General features: G+C 37.1%; 1 protein-coding gene across 1 annotated transcript; it reads right to left on the bottom strand.

Annotated features, from left to right (window-relative positions):
* Nucleotides 1–2,730: 2,730 nt before the first annotated feature.
* Nucleotides 2,731–18,581, bottom strand: LOC134794296 (chymotrypsinogen A-like). The gene is made up of 6 exons (XM_063766057.1): nt 18,340–18,581; nt 16,716–16,873; nt 13,055–13,217; nt 5,596–5,715; nt 4,385–4,510; nt 2,731–2,959 (listed from the first exon to the last, which is right to left on the bottom strand). Exons 1-6 carry the CDS (start codon nt 18,505–18,507, stop codon nt 2,735–2,737), a joined length of 960 nt encoding a protein of 319 aa, XP_063622127.1. The 5' UTR covers nt 18,508–18,581; the 3' UTR covers nt 2,731–2,734.
* Between the last annotated feature and the right edge of the window lie 1,147 nt (nt 18,582–19,728).

The raw sequence follows: 19,728 nt of genomic DNA, 5'->3' as shown, positions 1-19,728 counted from the left end.
TGCCTAGATTATTGGAGGGTAAAGCGTGTAACCACGCCCCCGACTCCCACTTTGAACAAGCAAGGAGACGAGCATGCTCCACGGGGTTGGTAAACGTTTCGTACAGGTGATCCCGTACCAGAACGCAGAGCGGCTCGTCCCATTGTCGTTGCGAGCAGAGGGTCGTAGGCAGGTCAGTGTTGGGGCCATTCACCCTCCAAAAATCCATGGCAGTGGCAAAGGAAATTTTGAGATCAGGAGGGTTTTTTAGAATTTTGGCAACTAAATTTTGAGTGCTGTAAATTGATGAAAGAAATGGCGGAAGAGATATAACCGAAATTTTGCGGATCCCAATACGAGTACCTCCGCACATACGTTGATTTGCCCGATTTAGGCGGCCAAAAGTCGACTTTCCAAAATAGCTCATTAACCCAGGGACATTATGCTACCCCTTCTACTCCTTATAGGTAAGTATAACTCAGGAAGAGGTCAGAGTTTGACTACCGCTCATCGTGTACGTTTCTGTTCTCAGCGCTCCTAAAGTAACGAGTTTTATAAAGTGAATAATTTTTTTTCTATTGTTTCTTAAACAATAATTTTAATGGACTCTAAATATTCAGGTAAGAAGCAATGTAAAAGTATAATATGGTACTATATTTTTATTATTTATTATAGTGTTTGACCGTGTTAAACATGACCTTGCACAAAGGTTAATTTTTTCATAAAATTTGATTTTCATTTCATAAAATCGTCATTTCAAAAAGGTTCCTAGTCCGTCCCAGGTCTAATTTTTTCGACGTTAGTTACTTTATATACTTAAGTTTGTTATCTTAAAAACATTTGCCGCGCCTAAGCGCACTTTTTAATTTAGACGCTTTTAAAGGTTGTCTGTCAAAATTCGCGTTTTCACCTTTTTTTATCTTTAAACTTGATTTAGCATGGTTTTTCTTTTTGTAGGCGTGCCTACTGCCTTGGGGAGCAAAGTTTTTACTCGGAAATTTATTTTTCCGCAAATGATTGGCCAAAATATGCCAATATTTTGTGAAAATATGGATATTTATGAACAAAATTGTATACTATCAAACGGAGACACGGAAGGTCACAAACTATATCTAAAGCATAAATTTTCACGTATAAAATCACAATTTAATGAAAGGTAGCAGAAGGCAGGGAAAAAATAAAGAGATTTTTAAACCATAATCAGTCTTTGTTGGAAGAAACTTTCGAGATTTCGGTCCCATACCACATCAGGTTGGCCATGTAAACCGTTTGAGGATTTAAGGGAGCGAAGTAGGTAAGAGAAGAACAGAAGAAGTTCGTGCCATCTTACTTAATGATGTCATTGCGCAATCGGTTCTCCAAACATGTGGGAAAAGAGATGCCTCAAAAGTTACGCTTTATTACCAATTGGACAGTTGTCTCAAGAACCAGCAGAAGCCCGCAATATACATTTCAATTTTCGAGGGAGCAGTGTAATTTAGATGTATGTAATAGGCCTTTTTTTTACTGACCTCAGTTCCATTCATTAGTTGTGTGAGAGCAATGAAACAAACTTCATCCTGACGCAAAGCATTTCTGCCGAAGACATCGAACTTTTGTTGTGTGCTGAACCATATTTGCAGGAACACGAATGTTTGGGAAGTGAAAAATATGAGAATGTTTATCTTTAATAACAATAAGTGTCCCTCTAGTATCCTTATACTTAACGCATTTTTATGTTTATTTTGAAGAGTGGAGGAGACTGGGGGAGGCCTACGCCGCAGAGGCGACTTCCATAAATATTAACTAAAAATAATTATTAAGATAACTCATTGACATTAATAAAATGCATGAAATTATGTGACAATATTGACAGTTTATTATAAATAACATGTAGAAACGAAATCACTTAGTTATTATTGTAATGTTATTGAAAACTCATATTTATGGTAGAATAAAGGCTTTTTTATTTTATTTTATTATGTTTATTTTATGTAGGCATGTCGATAAATGTAACTTGTAGTTTAGTTCTTGTTGTAACCATTGTTGTTTTTCTAAATATTTATACGATTATTTTGTTAAATGAAGAAAATATAAACGCCTTTTTTTACACCTGTTTATTGTTAGTAATTATAATGCATGTCAGATTAAAAGTCAATTTTTAATTATTATTTAAATATCTTTTTTTAATTTTTTTTTTTCAATTTTTCTATTTAATTAAGATAATATAAATGCCTTTTGAGAAAAAAACATTTTTCCGTATTTTTTGTTCCAATTTACACCATAAAATAATTTTGGCCGCCTAAATCGGGCAAATCAACCTATGTGCTCCGTGAATCAAATACTTATTTGTGCTTAGTAGTCTCGGAGTAATTAACAATGGAGCCGCCATTAACAGGCGTTCCCCTTTGTCGAAAATAGGCGGCCAATGGTCAACGACATGTCAACCATATGTATGGACTGACGTTTATCTGACATGACGTACCTATACATTTGATGTGCCCCTCCCCCGCAAAAAACGGCAGACTATTTTGTACCGAAAATTTTAGACATGGCGTCTCCGTTGGTTATATCCTCTAAGTTAGTAGTAGGTACCGCAAAACCATTGTTTCTACAATAATATCGTGGCACATAACATACCTAAGTGACAATATTATTTATCACATATTTATATTTATGTCATGGAAAATGGTCGAGTGCCTACTGTCAATATTCTGGTTTCACTTGTACTCTGTGCAAATCTAGCAGTTGTTAAATTAGATAATCAAATATAATGTCAATTAAAGTTCAATATAATTTGCGTCAATAAAACATTACAAAACACAGGCGTGGTTATCGTTGCTTCATTTTTAAGGAATTCCAGGTGGCTGGTGACCCTTGTGAAGAAGGGTTTGCGCTCGGACGAGACCCGGGCACCGCTCACCACCCCGGCGATTACTCCCTCGCCTTTGTCGTTTGGGTCATCAGTACCTTTGCATACCAGTGGTCCTCCTGAATCACCCTGCGTTCAGAACAAAATATCAAATTAAATTAATACAAAAATATCACTTTGCTGATCCGCGAAAAGATAACGTGCTGACTAGACTAGAATAGGGGATATTACTGCAATGTTCTGCCGCCAGAGTGCAGCACTACCGACTCTAGTAAATTCATAGACTAACTTATACATACTGTGCCTTAAACTGTTTTTTGACAAGTTTTCACATACAATGAAATATGACATTGATGCATCACGGCGGTTTGTTAACAAGGGCCTACCGGTAAACGCGATAATCGAAATTTAGTTATCTGCCTCTTTACCGCTCGAATATGCAAGAGTGGTAGAGAGGTTATATAACGAAATTTCGATTTTCTTGTTTCGCGGTAGACCCCCAGATTGTGACAGATAGTGCAGAGTATTATATTCTTTGAGATAGTGGTAGTGGCGCTACCTACGCAGAGTTTCGCGTAATATTCCCTATTAGTGCTAACCCGTTATACTAACCTACTTGCGTATTTTTTACATGCAAAAAATTAATGTTGAACCCTTCTACCGCATAAATTAAATACAACAAACCACCACCAAAAGAACAATAGGTACTCGACACGTCTACAATGCCTAAGTTGCATTTGAAATGTCAAATGACAAATTAGACCGAGATTTTTTTACATACCTAATGTAATATAACATTAGTCAAAATAAAACATTTTTGGGTCATACACATTTTAACTCGTTCGCGTCTTTCCTGTAGATGAGTTTAGATATCGAAAAGTTAAGGGAATCTTGAGCAAATTTTTACGCTTCATCCTCACGGCACGGCTGGCACGGCAGTGCCCCCGCCAAGACGAGCCAAGCGAAGCGCAAGACTGCTACCTACCTTTTCCCGAAGCGCTTCGTCTTTTGAACCCTCATAACTTGGGTTTGGATTATACTAGATAAACTAAATTCTCGGGATGTGATGTCGATAGTGAATTTATTACTTAAACGTAAAAGGTTTCAATTGCATAGCTCTTATACTTTAGATTAAAAAAAAACCCCGATTTCGTCACAGACTCACTCACTGATGATCATCAAAATTTTAGGGTACTTCCTGAAGTCCTAGAAAGCTGAAATTTGGTAAGTAAGATAGTATTAGTACACAAACAACAACATTACTGGATTGTCAAAAATTACTGGATTATAACTTGACCAAATAGATTAAACACGAAATGTAAATTTGCTGAACGGCGATAAGTTTTTTGGAATAATAAGTGAAAAATATTTAGCCCAAGGGGCAGTACACCCCAAAATCGTTTAGGTACCTAAAGGTTATGGTAACAGACTTTGTACTGAAATTAATTACTGTGAAAATGTAGCTAGGTAACAGCCAGATGCAGAGAAATTTACAGGGGAGTCAACTATCTCATCTCTGCAGCTGAATGTAGATTATACTGAAATGTACTTAACCTTTAGCACATTCGTTGCGTTAGACGCAGTGCATATGAAGTGGCGCATGTTTCTTTTATGCATGCGTGAACACTGGTAACCAGGTATCAGCCGTAGATTAGCCCACAATAATATGTCTGAAGCTTTCTGTAAAAAAAAATTTTGAATTGACCTCATATGGCAGAATGTGGCCTTTTATTGATACGATATATCAAGCACGTAAACATAAATCATAATTTATAGTTGATGGCTCGGGGATTGTGAGGTTAGTATAGGCTTAGTAGGTTAGGTGTTAAGCGGTCGGGGGTTGCGACTTGAGGGAACAGGGGTTGGGAGTTGAGGAGTCAGGGATTGGGACTTGAGAGGTTGGGAGGTAAGGGGTTGGAGGTATAAGAGTTAAGGTGTGTGAGGTTGAGGGGTGGGAAGTTGGTGATTGAGGGCTTGGGGGTTAAGGGTTGAGGGGTTGAGTGATTATCTGGATTTCAGAAGCTGTGTTTCAGGGATCAAGCTATTGAGGGATTATTAGCCTTTGCGGTGGGATAGAGGAGGGTTGAATGTCAGAAAGTCGGACACGAAGAAAGTCTTGAATATTCAGGGGATTTGCTCTTCATTCATACGTACAACGTACCGACAAGAACGGTAAATAGTAGCACTTGCTTTCGCAATATACATGTGCAGTTGTGCACATATGTTTCCGATTCAGGAAATATGGCAGACCCTCCAACGCGCACGGTTCCTATATCGAACATAATCTGTTCCGCTGTTTTTGATTTGTTGCAAAAAGTCTTCTCTTCTTAGGCCCACTTGCACCATTCCACTGATCTGGGGTTAAACGGCTAAACCTGGAGTTACCATGGTTACCAGTACAATATGACACTAGGTTAACGGTTTAACCGCTTAATTAAAAGGATTAGTAGATGGTGCAAGTGGCCCTTAGTAAAGTAAAAGCGCTGCGAAAGTACCTACCTACTCCCTTTTGCTTGTAAGTATCATATATTTTGATACTTGCTACGAATATCCCCCGTGTAGCCTATATTGACAGAATGGTAACTACGGAACCCTACATTGAGCATGGCTCGACATGCTCTTGGCCAATTATTAAAAATTATACTCAAATACATAGATAAATTTGATCATATCTGGAACACACATTTTTGTTGTGATAGTGAAGTTAGCTCTTAGCAGTTTTACCGAATGAAATAAATGTTGCTAAATACTCGTATTAAACTTACTGTTTCATTTATTTTTCCCCAGCCTGATGCAAGGCACTCCATAGAACCGTATTCCATTTTACGCGAGGCAAGGGGCAGAGGCTTTACATATTCGTTGAATCGAAATAGAGTCTTTGTAAACTGTAAAAAAAACCTCATAAGCTGGTCCACACAGAGCGACCATACGCGCGAGGCAATTTCCTCGCGCACAAAGCGGCCGAGGCACGTCTAGTGCTTCGGCCGTATTGCCTCGGGCGCGGCACGTCTACACTGTCCGTTATGTGCGCGAGGAACTTGTCTCGCGCGTAACCTCGCTCTGTGTGGACTCGGCTGATGATACAGACCTCATTATAAATCTATGATACAGACTTTCTGTAAGGTGTTTTATTCTTGAAATAAGTATTTTATTGCGATATAAACATGCCAACAATATACAATCCAATAATGTTTTTCAGACGGATAAAATTGCTTTCTTTGCTCTGGTTGGTTGACAATCGGCCAAACAGACCCTAAAATTCTATAAACATGTAGAATATATTTGACGACCGGTCTGGCCTAGTGGGTAGTGACCCTGCCTGTGAAGCCGATGGTCCCGGGTGCGAATCCCGGTAAGGGCATTCATTTGTGCGATGAACACAAATATATGTTCCTTAGACATGGGTGTATTTCTATGTATATATTTATAAGTATGTATTTATCTATATAAGTATAAGTATGTATATCGTCGCCTAGCACCCATAGTACAAGCTTTGCTTAGTTTGGGGCTAGTTTGATTTGTGTAAGATGTCCCCTAATATTTATTTATTATTTATTTATATTTATATGATCAAAATTCTTTTATCGTCATAATTAAGCCACTTACTGTGTGACACTGCACTTTGCATGTATAATTCAGTTTAACGTTTTTAGGTTTGTCTCAAATATAGTATAGTTTTGTTTAATGGCAAGGAAGTCATTGATGTAGCAACAAAACAAATGACAGCCATTTGGCCAATTAGAAACTAATTAAATCTGATGGTGTTGCTACTTCAAAATAAATCCTAAAATGATGGAATAATATTAATTAAATATTTAAATCAAAACTTAATTTTTAAATACAAAAAAGGTGGAAATATGTTTAGATAATTAAATATGATTTATTTCTATATGTTGGACTTACATATAAAAATTATTCCATGAATTTCATTAGTTACTGTTATTTTGATTGTGTTATCCCAGGGACAGTTAGGTTGAGATCATTTCCTGGTTGGCTTTTGCCCTGGATGGGCATCTTTTAATTTAGAAAGTGAAGCTAAATACATCATGCTCTGGTAGCATCGATCCGAGTCTTGGTTAGGCAGCAGCCGCTGCATCCATGAGCTAGGAAGCTCATGCCGAAGTTATTTTGCCACAGACAGTAAGTAGAATATGATAATATATAATTGTCTTCAGGTTTGACTCCTTGTTGAATCTTTGTCCCTGCTTATTTGACCATTCGTTTTGTTTCCAGTCTGCTGGCGAAACAATGTGGTGGGATGGGATTGGTTAGAGCTGTGAGATGAATCCACTCTAGGAATTTCCAGCTGGTGAGAAACTTAGATCATATAATGTCTCTTAGGTTAGCAGAGCACATGCTTCTAGTTATTAATCTTGAATTGTTTCTTTCAGCTGACGGGGTTTTTTCGTTTTTATGTTACTACGGATGTGAAACCAGTTCGCATATCAGAGTATGGAAGTCTGTCCATATTCCTAAAACTTCAAGTGTGTCGGGTGAGCAGTTCGCCATAAGAATTTCGCTCTTCTGCTGGGTGGAGGAGACGACATCTTCAAGCTGAGGCCTTAGGCTTTCTGTGGTGCTCCGCGGTGCAATATTGTTATGAGGTTGGTGTACGCTTTCCTTCCATCCTAGAAGCTTTTTCCAAATTTAAAGTTAGAGAATTTATTTAATCGTATGTGATGGCAAATGATAAATTAGGTACTAACAAATTTAGATAGGTCTGCTTGTAAATCATTGTAGAACCATTTTTGGCACGACCCGGCTCTATCGTCTGACATTATAGAATAAGGTGCTTAATGCTAGCTTAATAAATGATTTACTTGTAGAACAACTTCCTCAGTGTGAGAATAGAAATAAATTATGTGTCACAAAACTAACATTTCATTTTGACATCCTTTAGAAACCCCTGAATAGTTGATGGAAATAAGTGTAAGCACCTGCTTGAGTTTTTGGTTAAGATTTAGATTGGTTAATTTAGTAACCTTAATTGTCCGTGAGTTTCCTCTGGGCAAAGCCCCAGCCGGGCTAGGAAAACTCCCCGTGACAATTTGGCGCCCACAGATTCCGTCTTAAAGCTCTATTTCCATCATAAATCAGTTTATATCATTGCCATTACATATTGATGAGAAAAGTTTTGTAATACTTACGGTTAAGTATTAATTTTGAGCTTGTGCTTTGGCTTTGCACACTGTGATACCATCCAGGTTAAGCTTTAGCTGTTTTACAGGTAGTTTTGTCCAATTTACTGCACGAAATTCAGAATATATGGTGAAAACCGTGAATTAAATGCTTTGATTTTCAGTTAGTAAAATATGTGCTGACATTTTGTCAGGAAGTTGAAAGTGTCAAACTTTTAGTACATTTTGCTACTTTTTATGCTTATGAGCTAGTCTCTAAAGACTGAGACCTAAGATATTTTGCATTTTGAGGATTTAAAAAGCATTTTTTTTAATTTTGTTGTATAACTTGGTTAGTTATAGACAAATATTTGGGCAGAGCTTTTATAAGTACTGCAATTGAGTTGTATGTCATTTTGTTAAGGTCAAGTTAATGTCAATGATTTTTTAGATCAAGTTCGAAAAGCTATTGAGCTTGTGCAGAAACTGTTAAGGAATTTGAGAAGTATTGTTTAAGTGTAAAATTTTAACTCAAAATACCTTTTAGTTTAAAAATATACTAGATATTCAGCCACAGATGGATATTTTTCAGTTGTAAGAACGTAGGAAATTGTTTTTGGTAAATTGTATGAACATACAGTGTATACATACTTGATTTTGTAGGTTTTTCTAGAAAGACTTCAACTTGAAAGCTTGCAATTAGGACAAATTTTGTATAATAATTTATTTTAGTTAGTGGCTTGCTTTTTGCTTTCACTGTTATCAATAGTTTTGATACAAATGTTGTTTATATGAAATATGTAAGATACTTACACAGAGCTAAAAAGGGTTCATTGTAGTAAAAAACACAATAAATTTAGCATTGTTTATTATAAATAGTAATGATACAATAGTGCCACATCAATTTGTAAGTCTTTTGCCATCATATTTAAATATTTGAGTTAAACTTATTATACAACGGCGGTTTCAGTACACTTTTAATGTTTAATGCCCGTTGAACTTATTTATGAAGGTGGATCAAATCTGAGGCGTCGCTGGCAGTAGTTGGAAGTTTGCAGGAACGACAGAGAAGTGGAAATGTTTGAGTGTCCGGCAGCAGCAAGGTTGATAGTCTCCGGCAAGGACTGCTGTTGTGTTCCTGATTAGTAAATGACTTCGATTTTTGAAGATATACTTCTTCAGCGCACTGCCAGTGCCTATGTTCTCATGATTTAACATTGTTTGATTTTCAAAGTTGCAAATTCCTGTAGTCCGGTGTCCAGTTATAGGCATAGCTGGATATCTATTGCTTTTATGGTGGTCTGTTGTTAATTTTTTAGCACAGTTTTATAGTAATCTGTAACAATATCATTAAAATTAGAGTTGAATATACATACTAGTTTGATTAGTTTATAAAATACAGGGAACTTTACAGAGGTTTTGCGTTCAGTTTAGAGTATGAGAACGAAAGTTGACTAATTTTCTCATTATTTGGTAGATTACCTGTGTTTATTAGTAGATTTAATTCCATTCCAAGTTCGCATTTTGACAGACTAAATATTGAAGTTCTAAGTAGGTATTTGTTCGAAGTTGATCACACTCATATTTAGTTTTCCAATTTGTTGTACTTTAAAGTGGCTAAAATATAGATAAATCTAGTAATAAATGATAAATGCGGCGAAAGTTTTTTGTAGGTAAGGTTATAATTCGCAAAATATCTCAGTGACATTTAACTTTTTAAAAGCATAGACGCTATACCATAGAGTAAATAAATAAGTTCAACAAAGGGTGCGTTCAGAAACATGATATTTTTAGGGTCCAAACTTAAGTCGTAACGTGTCAGCGTTTAATAAACGCTCGTTTTTTTTGAAGTTATTGAGTAACTTGGTTTATCATTACGGTTTGTTTCAATACATTCCATTTAATGATGTAACGTTACGATAATGTTTTTTAGCACCAAGTTTTAAATTCAATTGAAGTTTTTTGTATGGTGCTAGGTAAAGTTTCGTTTTGGATTTTGGACATGGAGTTTGGATCGTGGCGTATTAAGGATTCGGACACAAGGTTTTGGTAGGTTTTGGAGGTGGTTGTTTTCTCTGGACGCAAGGTCCCGGTTTTTTAGCTTTCACCTTGCCGCCAGAGTAAACGCCCTCGCTTACGCCATAACGTTTCGTTCTACGGTTATTTCGTTTGGAGTGTTGGATATTGTGGTAAAAATATTCAATCACGACTGTATGTACGGAACGTGGTGAGCAGCAATGTCTGTTTTCACTACTATTTTTTTGTTTTGTGTGATGAATGAAAGGGTTCTTGGAACAGTGCTCTAAATGCGTGGAGTATGAAAGGGGCGTTACAATCTAGCTCACTTTTTAAGTTTTGGAGCGATCCTTAATACGGCCAGGGGTTTTGGTGAGAAGTTATCGGGTGCTTACCACACCCGAGCGCCGTGTTTGGTGCGTTTTGTGTTTTAGGTCGACAGGGGTCCACACCCAGGAGATTTTGTGAGGTATGGCGGGGCGCGCACCGCATACCACGGACGTTTTGCGTTCTTTTTATGTACTCCGATGGGTTCTTGCTCTTTTCAGGCGTCGACTTGGTACTCGCTGGTGGGTATCTTTTTGTGTACGTGTTGCCCATAAGTCCAAGCCATAGAGGCGTTGGTGAGGCACACGATTTTTTGTGTTCGCGCTGCCGATACAATGAGAAATATTTTGTAGGCGAAGATGCGACACGCGGTATCGCCGCCAATCATGCCTGGCGTGCGATACTGTTTCAGTACTCAACCTCAATGGTTGAGAATTTTGGGCATGTTGCAACCTCAGAGTTGTGTAAGGTTTTGGTCGGTTTGTTTTGTGATCCAGAGAGTTGGGGGATAGGTTACTCTCACCAACTCGAAGGGTCCAGATGTTTTGGTATGGTTTGGTTAGTTTTGTTTAATGGAAGAGTTGGCACAGTTAAGATGTGTCCAATTCAACCGTCTGTTGTTGGTTTTTTTTTTGAGGATAGGTATTTTGTTGGTTTGGGTTTGCTGGGGTTGTCAACCTGAAGGGTTGAGACAATTATTGGTGTCCTCAACCCGTAGGGTGGCGACAATTTTAGGATTAGAATGGAAATTATGGAAATTACTAATTATATTTTGGTTTGGATTTTTATTTAGCTTCTCAGGTTTATGAAAGTAAACTTGGAAGTGGGAATCATTCGGATTTTTATTTTGCCCGGTCTAGCAGAGACGAAATTAGGAATGCTGATCATCAGTCCTGGCAGTTGGTTTGGTTTTTCCAGCGCAACGATGCAATGTTGTGTTGGTAAAACCAAGGAATGTTTACTGGTTAATGTGGTGGATTTTTCTGATGTGTTCGGATACCACACACGTTAGGGTTTTGGTTATTTAGTGTTACGTGGGTTCGAGAATTTAAAAATTTAAAATTTATTGGTTAGCGGTTTTGTTGTGCATGGAGAATGAGTAATTGTATCCTTGGCTTTTCTTTTCTGGATAGGGATCTCGAAACCTGCGGCAATCATTTTGGTTGTGTTTTTTTTTTAGGTGCTCCCATACTAGGTATGGTCGAGGTAGTTTAGTATTGTTTTGTTTACTTTTCTTTGTGACACATGTTTTGGATTTAGGATAGTCGCTGAGGACAGCGAGCGTTTTACCCTCGGTAAAACGCAACAGCGGGGAGAGGGGTATTGTGACACTGCACTTTGCATGTATAATTCAGTTTAACGTTTTTAGGTTTGTCTCAAATATAGTATAGTTTTGTTTAATGGCAAGGAAGTCATTGATGTAGCAACAAAACAAATGACAGCCATTTGGCCAATTAGAAACTAATTAAATCTGATGGTGTTGCTACTTCAAAATAAATCCTAAAATGATGGAATAATATTAATTAAATATTTAAATCAAAACTTAATTTTTAAATACAAAAAAGGTGGAAATATGTTTAGATAATTAAATATGATTTATTTCTATATGTTGGACTTACATATAAAAATTATTCCATGAATTTCATTAGTTACTGTTATTTTGATTGTGTTATCCCAGGGACAGTTAGGTTGAGATCATTTCCTGGTTGGCTTTTGCCCTGGATGGGCATCTTTTAATTTAGAAAGTGAAGCTAAATACATCATGCTCTGGTAGCATCGATCCGAGTCTTGGTTAGGCAGCAGCCGCTGCATCCATGAGCTAGGAAGCTCATGCCGAAGTTATTTTGCCACAGACAGTAAGTAGAATATGATAATATATAATTGTCTTCAGGTTTGACTCCTTGTTGAATCTTTGTCCCTGCTTATTTGACCATTCGTTTTGTTTCCAGTCTGCTGGCGAAACAATGTGGTGGGATGGGATTGGTTAGAGCTGTGAGATGAATCCACTCTAGGAATTTCCAGCTGGTGAGAAACTTAGATCATATAATGTCTCTTAGGTTAGCAGAGCACATGCTTCTAGTTATTAATCTTGAATTGTTTCTTTCAGCTGACGGGGTTTTTTCGTTTTTATGTTACTACGGATGTGAAACCAGTTCGCATATCAGAGTATGGAAGTCTGTCCATATTCCTAAAACTTCAAGTGTGTCGGGTGAGCAGTTCGCCATAAGAATTTCGCTCTTCTGCTGGGTGGAGGAGACGACATCTTCAAGCTGAGGCCTTAGGCTTTCTGTGGTGCTCCGCGGTGCAATATTGTTATGAGGTTGGTGTACGCTTTCCTTCCATCCTAGAAGCTTTTTCCAAATTTAAAGTTAGAGAATTTATTTAATCGTATGTGATGGCAAATGATAAATTAGGTACTAACAAATTTAGATAGGTCTGCTTGTAAATCATTGTAGAACCATTTTTGGCACGACCCGGCTCTATCGTCTGACATTATAGAATAAGGTGCTTAATGCTAGCTTAATAAATGATTTACTTGTAGAACAACTTCCTCAGTGTGAGAATAGAAATAAATTATGTGTCACAAAACTAACATTTCATTTTGACATCCTTTAGAAACCCCTGAATAGTTGATGGAAATAAGTGTAAGCACCTGCTTGAGTTTTTGGTTAAGATTTAGATTGGTTAATTTAGTAACCTTAATTGTCCGTGAGTTTCCTCTGGGCAAAGCCCCAGCCGGGCTAGGAAAACTCCCCGTGACAACTGCTATGCATATGTCGTTTTTAGGAAACCAGTAACCATTCTGTATAGCAACACGTGTCATCCTTCTCCACTGCTCAGTACCTTCCTTGTCTTTTTGGAATTCTGCTTTGTTCCTTAGGGTCCCCGCCACAACATACAACTTCGTTAAGCTTTTCATATTATATCTGTACCAATAAATAATTTGTCTTGGAGTTATTCAGATTTTTGGGCGATTTGAGAATAATTGTAGTTTGTAATTGGAATCGAATTATAAATCTGATGAAATTAAAATTTTCCCTCAAAAGTGATGCTGTTATTATAAACTGAAATAAATGTAATATATGTACTAAGAAAAAGTGACCAAGGCCTCCAGTGTCCCAGGCTGGAATCGAACCAGCGTCCTCTGCTATCGCGGCAGGTAAATAATTTAATTTGTTATAATACTTTTAATAGCGATGCTGTTATTGTTTGCTGTTATCGTAAATAGCTGGATCAAGCTTGTAACATAGGTAATATGGTACCTTTGGCAACGTATAAAATGTGTATGTACATTCGAGTTTTGAGTAGGTGCCTGTACTATACAATAAAACTTTGAGCTTTAAACTACGCCGCGTCAAGTATAGACGCGTACGACCTTTGATTTTCTAGATCATACTTTGTATATCATAGCAAAAAACTCATCACCAGACTAGCGCCGCGCCACACGGTGGGCTGAAAATCGGCCTCCATAGAAATAGAAACCGAAGTCTTAAATTTAAACTTTTTTTTATTGGAATAGCATTTGTTAGGTCTTATCCAAAATTAATCTTAGCTAATTTGGTTGGAAAAATAATTAATTATAATTTTTTTTCAAAATCTTTGTATGGCGCGTATCAGAAAAATCGAGTTTTCTCCGAAAATATTTTTTTTTTTATGAAATAGGAGGCAAACGAGCAGACGGATCACCTGATGGTAAGCGATTACCGCCGCCCATGGACACCCGCAACACCAGAAGGGTTGCAAGCGCGTTGCCGGCCTTTAAGATGGGAGTACGCTCTTTTCTTGAAGGTTTGAAGGTCGTATCGGTCCGTCAAGGATCTAGTTTAAATCACGAAGCTTTGTTTGAAATAGTGCTAACTAAATCAAACCTTAACCTATCAGAAGAAGATCGTGACACCTTGAAAGAATTTTGCCGAAGATTTACAAGAGCTGCTACTGACAGATGGAAGAAAATCCAACGGAACACAGAAAAATTTAGAACAATGTATGGATCTTGGTAGAGATTTTAGGATAACAAACAAGTCCAAGTTCGTAATAAGCCTGTCCATGGTTTATGGTCGTATAAGTTAGCGGTTAAGAAGCTCAAGATGAACTAAAATATAAAATGTACCCCTTACCTATTTGTTGCAAGTACTAATGAACACCACCATTCTATATTATTGTTATTGTAATTAGTTTTACGTCTAATTATAAGCATAATGATTAAAACCTTAATGATTAAACTGCATTCATAGTATCTACTAACGATTGTAACCGGACCTCATTAATGATCATTAATTTTAGACTCATCAGTTGTCAATGTGTCATTTGTTGAATACTGTTTCATTAAGTACAAAGATAATATAATATTCAATTCAATTCAATTCAATTCAATAAAGGGGATACAAGGGTAATAATGTAAAGGATGTAATGGTTTTATTTTCAATTTTCTACTTGTAACTCTTGTATGTTTATTATTTATTTGATTAAAACAATGAGAAAAAGCTATTTCAGCATGAAAAAATAAGTTTCTTATTTTTTATTAAATAAGTGCATACGGTAGAAAAGTTCGCGTTATGTCAAAATATCCTTAATAATTGGTACTTAAATCATCTGCAAGGATATTACGGTATACCTTTAATTTTTGAAAAAAAAATCCGTTTTACTCGTACTCTCCATACATTTGCTTAGAACAAAAATTCACTACGCTTAAGTTATTGGTTCGATCAAACTCAAATTCATTTTTTGTAGTCAAAATAACGAGTATAACCGTATTAAAATTATAAAATGAAAAAAAAAAAAATATATATATATATCGATTTAAATAAAAAAGTGCACCCCGTAGGAAAATTCTAATTATGTGGAAAAATCAAGAATAATTGGTTTTAAAATCATCTGTCAGGATATTACGGTTAACTTTTTATTTTCGGAGAAAACTCGATTTTTCTGATACGCTCCATACAAAGATTTTGAAAAAAAATTATAATTAATTATTTTTCCAACCAAATTAGCTAAGATTAATTTTGGGACATAATAAAACCTAACAAAAGCTATTCCAATAAAAAAAGTTCAAATTTAAGACTTCGGTTTCTATTTCTATGGAGGCCGATTTTCAGCCCACCCTACTCATCCAATTGAAGTCAACTATTCAGCCATACGTGAGCACGTAACGGAACCGACTTAATGCCTTGGAGATGTAGGCTACAGCTGGTTGCTAGTTGACATCTCGCTTACAGCGCCTGTGTAACAGCGGCGCCACATGGAAGCTATGGGCGGTAAGCGTGCTATCCCGCACCGACGCGCGGTTACTGCGAGTTAACGCAACGCTTACGCAGCGTACTACGTAGGCGAACAACACGCGAACACGCGAAGCGAAGCGATGCGGCGCGGGGTGAATCAATCCTTTGATATTATACATATAGAAGTGCCCTACGCGGGCGATCTCGTTGCGAACGCGAACGCCTTGAGCCCGCCGCACCGCGTCTTCGCGAGTTGTTCGCTTACGTAAGACGCAGCGTAACAGCGGCGGACATGGAAGCTTTGGGCGGTAAGCGTGCCATCCCGCACCGACGGCGGCACGCAAGCGTGGTTACTGCGAGCGCAACGCTTAGCTTGTACCGAGGCGAGGCAATACCTACTGTTCCGATGACAATAAGTTCGCGTTCTACTACAGGCTGTTTATTTAGTCACCTGCAATAATTTACATGGGTGAAATACATATACTTAGGTAACTTTTACTATGTGATCAACCCAGTAATCATGAAAAAAAATTGGCTGTTTCATATAATCATTTTGGCTGACTGACCTTGACATTTTCTATGGAAGAGTATTTTTTTTTCACCACACCAGCTCGGAAAGGCTTACTTTGCACTTCAAAAACTGATAGCAAAGTTGCATTTTATTTACATGTGATGTGAGGCAAAGTAATCAAATGCAAATTTTGATTTGTTTTCTATGTTTGCTGCATGGTAGAATTGACTTTTAAAATGATGATTTTGGATGATAAATATTTAATAACATTCATTTGGATTTGATTTGGTTTGATTTTGTTTGATATTTTACATTTAATATTTGGTTCGGGTTGGTGTGGTGAAAAATTTTGTGCTACACTCGGGGGCAAATTTTGATTAACCCTCGTGCTTTGAAACCCTCGCAACGCTCAAGATTCCATTTTTCGAGCCACTCGCTACGCTCGTAGTTCAATTTTGGAATCTTTCGCTTGCTCGGGTATCAATATTAACACGAGCGGTTTAACAACAACTTTGCTTTGTAAAATAAATAACTATTTCGCGATTTTGGGGTTGGGCCCGTAATAAAAGTTTCTCAGTACCTAGTACCTAAGTATGACCTGTATATTCAGCCCGTAAATTATTGCAAAATCGTAATTTTTTTTGTGTGTGTAACCTACCTACCCACCTACTGCAAACTTATATAAATTTACTTACTGTTTACATAAAGTTTGGCACGCATTTCCTTCTTCTGTAAGACAATGCGCCGCTGTCAGAACCTTGTTTTCCGCGATCACAGAACCGCCGCAAAAGCTGTAATATCGCGCTTTTTTATTTTTCTTTTTCTTTTTCTTACTCGGGGCTTTCAGCGATACCTTTAGAATACAGCCGTCATTTTCATCAGTAGTATCTGTTGGGTGCATAGCCAACATGCCAATCGTTTACACTGGGTGCCTATCTCGTCGCATAATAATTGATTATCCTAATGTAATGTTACGCATAAAATTCTCTTCGCATAATTTTTCTCCAGCCGAAACAAAGAGTATTCTCGAAAATATTTTGCATAGGTTGTGTAGAATAGGGTAGTTAGGTTAGGTTTGTTTTATAATTTTTCAGAAATGTTATTAGTTTCAGCACAATAACAATTATGTGAAATTAGTTTTATGCGTAACATTACATTAGGACAATCAATTATTATGCGACCCAATATAGACCCGTTTACACTCCGTAGGAAAAGAAACGCAACTGTCACTGTAACACTAATATGGAAGAATGATAGACATAAAGCGTTTCGTTATCGTAGAGCAAGCGATTGTCACCTTGGCTAGGCACCTAGGAAACGTTGTCGTTAAAACTGAATAAATGTACATATATAAGAAAGTAAGAAACGAAGTAACTATTGTATAGTCGGCATTAAATATGTAAAGACGGAACAGATCTTGATTTCATACTTTTATGGTATCAAAGGTGTTTTACAATACAATACTATTTGGCCACTTTAGTTCGTTAGCGTTAAGATTGCTGTAAAATAATCCTTGTCCACTGGCCAGTTCAAGTTCACAGTGACCAGAGGGCCTACCGCGAACCACGTTCAACGTGTTGCCACTCTGTCGCACTTGTAAATTCGTACGTAAGTATGACAGGGAGACAATACGTCGAACGTGGTTCGCGGTAGGCTTTCAGTTGCGGCATTCTTTCTTATTAGGAACGATTTGATTGGTTACGAGCATCGCTAGGCTGGCGGACAGTAATGATTTTACTGCATTCTTAACGCGAACGAACTATATATATTTGATGCTGACTGAACTACGCCAATAGAGACAAAAAGCTCTTTAAATTTCGGCGTTATAAATAGTAAAAATACAGAGTATTTGAAACAAGAATCAGAGATCGGACAAATTGGCGTCATTGCTCGCAATAATTGTGGACATGACTCCAAAATTGATTAAATAATTAATCATTTAATTAATTTCTTACCCGAGGTTTAATTTTGCTTCCTAATCAATAAATAGCACAAAGATTTCTTATAATGTAAATTTATTAAAGAAAATAATCAGTATGTTTTCCAAATTTTCTGTAGGTACTCATTTTTTATATCAAAAATATATTTAAGTGCTATTTATTGACTAGGGAACAAAATGAAATCTCAGGTAAAATAATAATTAAATTATTAATTATTTAATCAAATTTGGAGTCATGTCCACATTATTGCGAGCAATGACGCCAATTTGTCCGATCTCTGGCATAATACAGTTAAGTGTTATTTGGTATTTATAAAAATCGCAACATGTAAGTAGTGGATTATTCTACTTATCATAAATATTGTTTTCAAAGTCTCTACCTGGTAAGGGATCTCGCCTAAGTTTGCAGCTACTCCGTTAACAACTCGAAACACGATATCTTTATTTTTACTTGTAGACGTTACTGGATTTTCGTTATTCATATATTTGGACACTGTCAGCGGCATGAATATATTCACTAAGCTGAGTATAGCCAACACTCTGTACATAATTTAAACATTTTAAATAATAGTTTCCAAATAAAAGACCTGTGGTACAATAAACTATAAATAATGACATTGTGTCCAAATTCTGTCATAAACAAAGAGCATATAATCACTACGTGTCATAAAGACACGTCGGGTGACGGTATGTGACGGTATGAATATGGAGGGGAGGAGGTAGGTAGGAGAACAATCTCGGAAGTACTGTTGCTAAAGTGTCCAGCTGGCAGCTGTAAATAATAGTTCAAAATCTTACCGGTGGCGCTAGGGTAGCACAAGGACATGACCTTAGCGTTATTGACGGAGTGAAGTGCGCTGTTACTAGTGAATTGTTTTTTTTTTCAAAGTCAAAAATTTGTTCGCGATGTATTGTGGCGCCACCTATGTTCAGCAAAAAGCTTTAAAGCCTTTTTGATGGACACTTCATGATACATATTAAGAGAAAAACCTTACGGAAACTTGGCTTTATTCCGCTAAACAACTCCATGGAAACAGAGTAACCATAGATTGTTCTATCCTTACCTCTATGTATAGGTATGAAGATTTTACTTTCTAGGTGTTGATGTCTTTGGTAAAATGTATGTAAACAAAGTAAGTTTTTTAAATAGAGCCTTTGTCTATGCCGTGCTAAATGCTGACCACGCTAACACTTTAGGCCCCGTTCGCACGGCAGCTTTTTCAACGCGCGTTAAAAAAGCGTTTGAATGACACAAATGGATAACCATGTATGTATTCACACGAAGGCGGTTTTTAAGCGCAGCGCTTTTTTATCGAGCACTGTTCGATTTTCGGCGTTGAGCGTTGGCGTCAAATTGAATAGAGCATACGGAACTCCGTGTATCTGTTCTCACAAGCGTTAAAAAAGCGCCGGCGCTGCTGTCAGTTGGCTGTCAAGTGTCAATTTTTGGTGTCAATCGTCAAGATTATTATTAGTTTCACCTTAAAAATGTCAACTTATGCTTACAAATTCCTGAAATATTCAAGCTATATTCAAATAATACGTCGTAATAGCAAATAAAGTATGGCTTTGCTGAGATGCGTACGTGGCAGTACGACTCACAAGTGATTTTTAAGCGTCCATATGAACACAAATATTGGAAACGGTAAAAAAGCGCCAACGTCGGGTTTTAACGCAACGCTTTTTAAGCTGTCGTGCGAATGGGGCCTTACTCTTTGATAGTAACTAATTTTGCACAAACTTGCAGTAAGAACGCATAGGTCCCTCTA

Source organism: Cydia splendana, chromosome 10, assembly GCF_910591565.1.
Source record: "Cydia splendana chromosome 10, ilCydSple1.2, whole genome shotgun sequence".
Classification (NCBI taxonomy): Eukaryota; Metazoa; Arthropoda; class Insecta; order Lepidoptera; family Tortricidae; genus Cydia; species Cydia splendana.
The sequence above is the reverse complement of the archived record's forward strand: the minus strand, read 5'-3'. Positions and strand labels throughout refer to the sequence as shown.

Bases quoted from the DNA above. Each gene is read 5' to 3' on its own strand.
- LOC134794296 (XM_063766057.1), bottom strand. From the start codon at position 18,507: ATGTACAGAGTGTTGGCTATACTCAGCTTAGTGAATATATTCATGCCG. The intron at 5,716-13,054 runs GTTGTCACGGGG...TTTTTTTTACAG, and splicing joins AAAACGACATATGCATAGCA to TTTACAAAGACTCTATTTCG. The intron at 2,960-4,384 runs GTTAAGTACATT...TTCTGAACGCAG, and splicing joins ACGCAACGAATGTGCTAAAG to GGTGATTCAGGAGGACCACT.